The sequence below is a fragment of the Littorina saxatilis genome, linkage group LG1, assembly GCF_037325665.1.
Source record: "Littorina saxatilis isolate snail1 linkage group LG1, US_GU_Lsax_2.0, whole genome shotgun sequence".
NCBI lineage: Eukaryota > Metazoa > Mollusca > Gastropoda > Littorinimorpha > Littorinidae > Littorina > Littorina saxatilis.
In genome coordinates, this window is record NC_090245.1 from 73,969,756 (window position 1) to 73,979,755 (window position 10,000).

General features: G+C 44.1%; 1 protein-coding gene across 3 annotated transcripts in view; it reads right to left on the reverse strand.

Annotated features, from left to right (window-relative positions):
• Window positions 1-3,018: 3,018 nt before the first annotated feature.
• Window positions 3,019-10,000, reverse strand: part of LOC138978723 (uncharacterized) — an 8,873-nt gene continuing 1,891 nt past the window's right edge. The window contains exons 2-7 of one of the 3 annotated variants that reach the window (XM_070351524.1): window positions 9,413-9,516; window positions 8,759-9,044; window positions 7,982-8,103; window positions 7,252-7,392; window positions 5,727-5,861; window positions 3,019-3,467 (exon numbers count right to left, since the gene is read on the reverse strand). In XM_070351524.1, the coding sequence (XP_070207625.1) occupies window positions 3,037-3,467; window positions 5,727-5,861; window positions 7,252-7,392; window positions 7,982-8,103; window positions 8,759-9,044; window positions 9,413-9,461 (1,164 nt within the window). In that variant the 5' untranslated portion in view covers window positions 9,462-9,516 and the 3' untranslated portion in view covers window positions 3,019-3,036. Of the gene's footprint in view, window positions 3,468-5,726; window positions 5,862-7,251; window positions 7,393-7,981; window positions 8,104-8,758; window positions 9,045-9,412; window positions 9,674-10,000 lie in introns of those variants that run through there. The other 2 variants (XM_070351528.1, XM_070351516.1) reach the window with 2 other exon arrangements.

The window sequence follows — 10,000 nt, forward strand, 5'->3', positions numbered from 1 at the left end:
TAGGGTGGGGGAAATCAGTACGACTCCATGGACCGAATATTCTCATTCCAGATGGGCAAAACAATTCTACAGACGATGCACATGTCGGACGACATTGACTACCAGCATAGTACCACCACGACCATTGCGCATGTGCCAGCTGGATCGGAAGTCACGTGTGAGTTCACGTGGCTAAAGGGACTTCCGGGATACGTGGGTTCAACGCAGGCAAATGCACCGTACGTCACCGCGTTTACGGGCTACATACTTTGGTAATGTGCCCTTCACAGAAAAAAAAAATCCCGTGGCAAGTACATTTCGTGTCAAACTTGCTTATTTTCTATTGGTTTCCAGTGCCATACATTCAGATCCAGTTGAAGAGTGTTCTCCCATTGTGGACTACGTTTGAAACAAACACGCTTTTGTTCAAGTTCTAGTTTGAATAGTAGAAAGTGTACAGTTTTCTTTTGATTTTTTCTTTTAGATACATTCAATTAGAGATCGACACACGTGAGATGTTTGCCATTTGGCTTTTCTCGAATCAATCTGCCTTTCTCCTCCACAGCTTCTCATATCAACTCACACGTATAACAATGCGCGTGTAAACACAATTACACAGGCACGCACGCAAATACGTTCGCACGTACGCACGCACGTATATACGCACGTACGCTCGCGCACACAAACACACACACACACACGCACACACACATATACATATATACACACACACACACACACACACACACACACACACACACACACACACACACACACACACACACACACACACACACACACACACACACACAATTGCACGCACAAACAAACACCTACGCTCACAAATCAAAAATAATCTTTCGCAAATACGCTAAAAAAACACTTAAAAACACGCCATCAAATAACAGATATTTAAAGAAACAAACACACAAACATACACGAAGGTGGAGATGTTGGAAAGAGCTTATGAGAACGGCGTCCATTAAGCGAAGATCCGTAAGCAACGCACCATTCTGCAACGTGTACAATGTATTTCAAAACGTTACGATATCAGGATTTCAATTAGACCTTTTACAACAAGGCAGAAAACTTCCTCGTGTGGTTCCCATACACACAGACAGCCTGGTCACTCATCTGTCGTGTTCTCATGACCTTTACTAAATAACATTGTTCGTGTAGCTAATTTTATCCTACATACGTGAGAGAGACACCCGTGAGATAATAATCGTTGAAATCACACGTGTGTGTATCATGTAAATGAGGTCATGTCAAGCAAGTCTGGCAGGGAGCTGTTTTTCCACTGCTTATGATGCCAAAGTCACCGAGACAAACGTCATTATAGAAACAAAATTTGCGCTCGCTAATTACCCTCGATGAATCTTTAGAACTAACACGTCACGCCACACTTTCCGAGTGACGTTTCTTTGCTTTGACGTAATAGATTGCATGAGGCTTTAGAAGCGATCGAGGTTCCAATACAAGCGTCTTCAATTTAGCTGCCTCGACTGCAAGACATGTTCAGTAAAATACACGTAAGTACAGTATGTAGGATAAACAGAATACTACATGGCTTGCTGTGTCGTACCAGATTTACACTCGTTGCTTTTTCAAATAGTGAACAGCTCGCTTTCGCTCGCAGTTCAATATTTAAAAAAACCAACTCGTGTAAATCTGGTACGACACAGCAAGCCATGTAGTATTCTCTATATTCTGTATGTAAGTATACACTGTATAACAAAAACAAAAGGTCAAGCCCACTCACGCAGGCACGCGCGCACGTAAGCATGCACACACACACACACACACACACACACACACACACACACACACACACACGCACACACACACACACACACACACACACACACACACACATAAACACTCACACACACATAGCCTACACACACACACGGCGAAGACATAAGAAAAGCACGCCATCATCTGACCTTGAGCTCAATAGAAAGACTTTTTTCAGGCTCAGATAAAATAATAAACACTCTCGTAGAGTTCTGTCAAACTTGAAACAGATCAAGATTACAAATGATAGCAGGGGGCACCAACTGTGCTTGCCTTTTCAATAGAAACAGCGGTTAGATAAAAAAAAAATAATTATGTGACCTCTCCTTCGTACCATATATAATTATTTAGGATTTGTTTCCCATGCAAAGTAATACCTTTGGTTATTGTGATATTATTTTCAGAGAACTAATACTACTGGGCATATGGTTCTGCATGCAAAGCAGTTGTGCTGTTATGCTTAGAGTACCATCAATTACACGGGTAACCTCTCGCTGCACCCGTAGCAAGGGGTAACATTGCTCTGCATGAAATGCAATTGTGTATTTTTTCATGAGTACGAGTAACAGTAATAGTAAATGTATTCTTATAGAGGACCAATATTACGGGGAGCCATTGCTTTAGCGTGTAATTGTAATTGTGTGATCGTGCAATAAATATCACGGAAGAGAAAGGTCTGCATGATTGCAGTGTTATTGTGAAATCATGCTTACAGGACCAATGTCTAGCTAGGTGAAACCTTTCTCTATGCAATGTAATTGTGAATGCGTGCTAAGAAAACCAATAGCACGAGGAAAAAGCTGTTCGTGCAAGTAATTTTGTGAATGTCTACTTAGATTGCCAATAGCTAAGGGAAACATTCATCTACACGAAATGTATTAATGCCTCGAGACTCAGTATCAGGTGTGTGTGTGTGTGTGTGTGTGTGTGTGTGTGTAAGTGTGTGTAAGTGTGTGTGTGTTGTGTGTGTGTGTGTGTGTGTGTGTAATAAAAGGGGGACAGGACAAGACAATTGAATGGAGAGAGAGAGAGAGAGAGAGAGAGAGAGAGAGAGAGAGAGAGAGAGAGAGAGAGAGAGAGAGAGAGAGAGAGAGAGAGAGAGAGAGAGAGAGAGAGAGAGAGAGAGAGAGAGAGAGAGAGAGAGAGAGAGAGAGATCCATCTGCAGCAAGCACAATCAATCCAAAACAACCCAAGCCAGTCTGCGAATTAATTTATTTGCAATTAAATCTGACCATGTCCCTTATTGTCATCAGTAAGAACTAAGCTGCATGTGACGTAGACCACTGAAGCGTTCCCACAAAGTAGGAAACGTGGTTATGACCCGCATTAGGGTAGTAGCCAAACACACTAGAAGTAGAACCAGTTTTCTTGACTACTCGGACAGTGTCTGCAACAGTGAGCTTCACTACCACACACGCCGTAGCCTGATTGACACCGCCGTAGTCATCATAACTGACCAGCGAGGCCACAGGCTTATCGTTGATCACGATGCTGGCGGAATGGGTGGCGGTATCTCCAGTAACCCCCGTCCTGAAGAAGTATGTGCCGTTGACTGGCACGGTGAAGACGCCGGTGGAGGTGGAGTAAGACGTGTCGGTGTGCTGTTCCAGGGAGTTGAACACGATGTTGGCGTTGTTGCCGACCGCGGCGTATTGAGAAGAAAAGAACGCATAGAAGTTGACGGGTTCCACTGCGAAAGAAACAGTTAATTTGCAAAGGTGTAGGACAATACCATCGAGGTTTGGGCAGCTTTGCCCCAGAGAGAGAGTGTGTGTGTGTGTGTGTGTGTGTGTGTGTGTGTGTGTGTGTGTGTGTGTGTGTGTGTGTGTGTGTGTGAGTGTGTACAGGGCCGGACTAGGTAAGTACTAGGGGGGGTTGCAGATGGGGGTCCAGGGGGCGAAGCCCCCTTGAAGCTGAACGTTTTTTGATGTTTCTGGAGGAAAAGGAAGCCTCTCCTTGAACGAAAAAGATAAATTCGACAGCAAATTTGCCTGAAAAAAAAAGCGTTTTAGAGGTACATGCTTAAGCCAGGGGGGAGGGGGGGGGGGTTGCGCAACCCCTGTAACCCACCCCCCCTAGTCCGGCCCTGGTGTGTGTTTGTGTGCGTATGTGTGTGTGTGTGTGTGTGTGTGTTTGTGTGCGTATGTGTGTGTGTTGTCTGACTGTGTCTGTGTCTGTGTCTGTCTGTGTAATACAATGTTGAAAGTGTCAGTGTGTGTGTGAGCGTGTGCGCTTGTTTGGTCGCACTAGCACATGTAAGTTTCGATCTACTGCACAAAGCACAATCAACTCAAAAACAACCAAAGACGAATTAATTTATTTGCAATTTAAACTGACAATTTCCTTTATTTTCTATCGATAAAAACTCAGCTGCACCAAGCTCAGTCAAGATATGATTCATTGCGTCACCACAGAAGCGTTCCCAGGAAATACGAGATGTGGTTATTAGCCGCACTATTGGGGTCGTAGCCATACACGTTGGTACCAGTTTTCTTGACCACTCGGACGGTGTCTGCAACCTTCAGCTTCATGACCACACTGGCCGTGGCCTGATTGATAGTGTAGTCATCATAACTGACCAGCGAAGCTACAGGCTGGTCGTTGACCACGATGCTGGCGGAATGGGTGACGGCATCTCCACTGACCCCCGTTCTCAAGAAGTATGTTCCGTTGACTGGCACGGTGAAGACGCCGGTGGAGGTAGAATAGGATGAGTCGGTGTGCTGTTCCACAACGTTGAACACGATGTTGGCGTTGTTACCGACCGCGGCATAACGCGAAGAGAAGAACGCGTAGAAGTTGATTGGCTCCGCTGTGAGAGAAACAGTTAAGGCAACAACATCGAGGTACAGGCAGCTATGACCGAGAATGTGTGTGTGTGTGTGTGTGTGTGTGTGTGTGTGTGTGTGTGTGTGTGTGTGTGTGTGGGTGCGTGCGTGCGTGCGTACATGCGTACATGCGTGTGTGTGTGTGTGTGTATGTGTGTGTGTGTGTGTGTGTGTGTGTGTGTGTGTGTGTTGGTATTTGATGCTAGTATCCCCAAAGGCTATCTGTTATTCTGTATGCTTGCCTGTCTGCATGTATACTTTTTCGTCTTGCTCTTGTGTGTCTGTCTCTATATCTATATGTCTGTCTGTGTGTCTGTGTGTCTGCCTGCCTGTCTGTATTTGTGTCTCTGTCTGTCTCTGTGTCTCTGTCTCTTTATCTCTTCCTACCTCTTTGAACGTGTTTGTGGAGGATACATGCATTGCGGGGCAGACGGTAGGCTACTAATCTAAGTTTAGGGTGCATATGCGTTCGTGCTCGCGCGCGTGCGCATGCAGATTTTCATGACTACAGTAAGACAAATTAGAAACAAAAGTAGAAGAATACATGTTGGTGTTTCGGTGCGTTGCGCACTGACTCGTCGTCACACACAAAAAAAGCTAAATTTTACTTCAGCGTACGTAAACTTTAAAGGCATAGAAAGCTGATGACTATTCACGCTAATTGCTTTACCCACAGCTGGAGACATGCTAAATTAAGTTCCCTGCAAGATATTGTGGTCTAGGACCCCTTAAATGTTGAGATATTTGAATTTTTATTTTGATCTAGATCGTCCTATTTATAGATTTGCCAACAGAGGGAACGTTGACGCAAGGGAAATAACTCCGCGTCTTTGTTGACATCCTCACTTTTTCAGAGGCTAGAACAAGCTGTAATGCATGTATATGGTCCGCGCATTGCGACATATCGTCATTATATGGCCTTATGATGCATTTGACATCGATAGTGGGCAAACTACACATCGTAAACACGGGAGCGAGTTAGTAAGCCTTTAAGTTTATTCGTTTTATATTCGTAGCTCTCCGATGATCTGCTATTTATCGGCGGGTTAATGAGTGAAATTCATTCGAGTGAGGTATTCTATGGTGGGAAAGTGTCTGTCCTGAAAGCGAATTCTGTTTACCTGGTGTAATGTCTCGAAGTCTCTCGATAGATGATCTTATGACGGTTACTTGATTGTCGACGCCATTTACGCCAGCGTTGATGTCATTCTTCAAACCCGTCAGCTGTAGCTGATCAGCAGTAATGGCAGAAAGTTCTGAAATACAAACCAACAGGCCTCGTCAGGCTAACATGTATAAAACAACAAATTGTGTCTTCACGCCTGTTTATTCCTATGGAAGAGACACCGTTGGGTAATAACGGGTTTTGGATGGGCTATGGAAGAGACACCGTTGGGTAATAACGGGTTTTGGATGGGCTGTGGAAGAGACACCGTTGGGTAATAACGGGTTTTGGATGGGCTATGGAAGAGCCACCGTTGGGTAATAACGGGTTTTGGATGGGCTGTGGAAGAGACACCGTTGGGTAATAACGGGTTTTGGATGGGCTGTGGAAGAGACACCGTTGGGTAATAACGGGTTTTGGATGGGCTGTGGAAGAGACACCGTTGGGTAATAACGGGTTTTGGATGGGCTGTGGAAGAGACACCGTTGGGTAATAACGGGTTTTGGATGGGCTATGGAAGAGACACCGTTGGGGGTAATAACGGGTTTTGGATGGGCTATGGAAGAGACACCGTTGGGTAATAACGGGTTTTGGATGGGCGATGGAAGAGACGCCGTTGGGTAATAACGGGTTTTGGATGGGCTATGGAAGAGACACCGTTGGGTAATAACGGGTTTTGGATGGGCTATGGAAGAGACGCCGTTGGGTAATCACGGGTTTTGGATGGGCTATGGAAGAGACACCGTTGGGTAGTAACGGGTTTTGGATGGGCTGTGGAAGAGACACCGTTGGGTAATAACGGGTTTGGGATGGACTGTGGAAGAGTTGCGTCCCTTACAAACGCTGAGGCAAACACAGATCATTGGCCACGTGTCAAAACGGAAGTGAACAGTCAGCTCCGATATGCATATTTTCAAACGAAAAGAGAGCCATAAATCGAGCGGAAACTGCGTGATATGCACATCGGAGCTCATGTTTCTCTCTGACGCCCATGATCGTTAGCCTTCACTTATTAATCCGCGGCAATGCTTGCCTCAATGTTTAATAAGGCCGCAACTTCTGCACCATTCTTAAAAACCCCGGGAGAGTTGGGTTTGTTGTTTTATTTTTCGAAAATCGTTTACCAAGCATGGCGAGTCCTCCTAAATCCACCCTGAAACAGGATTTCGATTTCTTCTCTCAGTTATAACGGACTACAAATTCATAAAATATATTTTACAAATACCTCTGAGATTCTGCGTACTCTCTCTTTACAAACAGCGTGTTTGCTTTGAAATGTTCCTGGTGCTAGTAGTTGACGGTGACTGTTGGGAATGTTTTAGCCTATTTTGCTGTTCAGTTTTGTAAGAACTACAGCATGGTTTGTTCAATATCAATTCCCTTCTCATCATTATTAGTATTACTGCCCATATTCATACATAGTACAAAAGTCATATGCAAAAGAATAAAACATGGTTAAAAAACAAAATAATGTAACCTACTCGATTCAGACTCGTTGTTCAACTGTTCGAGGGCAGTCTGTTGCACATTCACCTTGTTTAGGTCAGAGGTCAAAGTGTCAAGGTCTTTTCTCAACTCCAGAAGAATGGCTTGGTAGAACAGAGGCACTGACCCGTTCAAAACTGCAAACCAACAAATAAATACCGTAAAAGGTCATCGTCATATCAGCATTGATTTTTTTCTCTCTTATTCACTGTTATTCTTTTATTCACGTATTTGCAGCCTTTATTTTAGGCTAACAATGATATCAAGATCGATCGAGTAACAAGTAACATGTAAAACAAATAAGTAAACCAAAAATGAGTAATTAGGGCACAAATTTGGAGTTTCAAAATCCGTTAATATTATTCCTGTAAAATTCTGGAGAAAAACAACAACAAAACTAATGACTTATCGATTGGCCAGGCCTGTGTAAGCCACTAGAAGGAAAGAACATCGAGAAGAATTCTCTGCGAATTTCCTGATTGCTCAATGTGCTGACCAGCAATCAGAACATAAAACAAACAATGCAGAGACGCTCCGTGTTATATAGGAACAGCGTGCGCAGTAACACACCTATACGACTTAGCAACTGTGGGACCAAAAGTAGCTTTATTACTTTTGGAATTACCCCTCAGTCCTAAATCAGATGGATACAGTTTGTGATGATTATAAAGAAGTTAGCTTATTCTCTGCAGAAGTCAGACTTTGCCAAACAAGGTGTGAGCTCACAGAGAGAGGTGAGCGTGGTCCTGTGACTGAGGTAGCGGTGCAGCAGACCGTGACTGTCCTGGGTCTCCACGCTGCACGTGTATCTCCCTGCAGCTATCTCGGCGGGGTCGGGTAGATCCACCCTGATTGAGACACGGGAAGAACAAGACAGATACACGTTAAGCAGCCTGCGTCCATCTCAGAGATCGCTCCCCCCCCCCCAACACACACACACACAAAAGGGGAAAAAAGAGAAGGTCGGATACACGGTATTCTGTTTTGTTCTTGGATTCCTCGATCGTGTTCACAGCACAGTTCGGGTATCTGTTTGTTTTAAGTCACAGTTTGCTTAGAACAAACAAACAAACAAACAAACATAACAAATAGACGTAGACCAAAAGACAAATTAACAAACGAACAAACAAACAAACACACAAACAAACAAACAAACAAACAAAAAAGAAAGCAAGGACGCAAACAAAACAACTAAGAAGTAAACAGAAGCAACAAAGCAGCAAAAACAATCAGTGTTGGCTTTGCGTGATGTTTATATAAGTATATGCCGACAATTCCCGAACGACATAATTATATTCAAACATTTGCGAAACGGCATCTCCATCACTTTCTTTAATAATTAGTTAAAAGGAGAAAAAAAATAGAGAAAAAACAAACAAAAAACAAGCAAGCACCCTGCCCCCAGCACACAAACACACACTCACAAGTGGGAACACTTACGATCATTGTTTTCGTACAAAACAAACACACGCACAGACAACCAAAACGAGCAACCAAACAAACCTTAGCAACGCATCACGGGCTTGTGCAGCATCGTAAGAAGCGGACACGGACGCGTTGAGAAGAACACCGAACTTCTCCACAAGCGGTGTGGCAGCACTGGTCAGAAAGGTGGCCACAGGGTCACTGGCACCGTCCAGGCTCCTCTCTCTAATCACCTGTAGGGTCAGCACCCTGGCGACGTCCTCTCCAACTGGCGGGCGGCATGTCAGCTGAACGTTCTTGGTGATCCCGGAGAGAAAGGATGGCGGGTCCACGACCAGGACAGAGTGGTCATCCGCTGCTGCAACTGGACATGATACCATGTTGGATTTGTTGTTGTTGCGATGATTGTGTATGTGTGTGTGTGTGTGTGTGTGTGTGTGTGTGTGTGTGTTTGTGTGTGTGTGTGTGTGTGTGTGTGTGTTTGTGTCTGTGTGTGTGTATGTGTGTGTGTGTGTGTTTGTGTGTATGTGTGTGTGTGTTTGTGTCTGTGTGTGTGTATGTGTGTGTGTGTGTGTGTGTGTGCTGCTTGCGTGCGTACGTGCGTGCGTGTATGCGAGCGTGCGTGCGTGCGTGCGTGCGTGTGTGCGTGCGTGCGTACTTGCGTGCTTGCGAGCAAGCGTGAATCTTTTACAGGTGTAAAAGTAATGTTACAATCAAAGAAGAGAAACATACCTCCAGTCCAGAAATGCCCGATGAAGAATAAGACCCAAATGACAGACATTTTTTGGCTAAAAATTGTTTCAAAATCAGTTTCATCCAATGTCAGTCAGGCTGATCTGCACGCATACACAGACAAAAGCAGAAAACAGCAGTGTGTGTGTGTGTGTGTTCTCCGTTGCAATCGATAAAAGAACATATCTTATCTACTCCAATGGACTCTACTAGCCCATAAACTGTTTTAAATCGCCCCAGGACAGTGCGGCCGTGGCCTAGAATGAGGTGAGGACACCACATACTAGGAATACCTTAAACAACCTTGACTAAAAAAAAACTAAAAAACCCAGGAATTGTTCAGTTATGGAACGCGTCATTATTGACGAAAGTAGACAATCACAAATGTTACTTTTCCAAATTGTCCACAATTTTTTTTTTTGAACGTTAATAGTCTATCTGATTTTTCTTTCATTACTCTATTGCGATTCTGAGTGCATATATCATACCTTCACTTTTGCTTCTTGATTCTTTCTTGAGAGAACAACCACACTCGTTAACATTTACTGAAAGCCACATGACTTTTTCTAAAACTGGACAAAATATTGA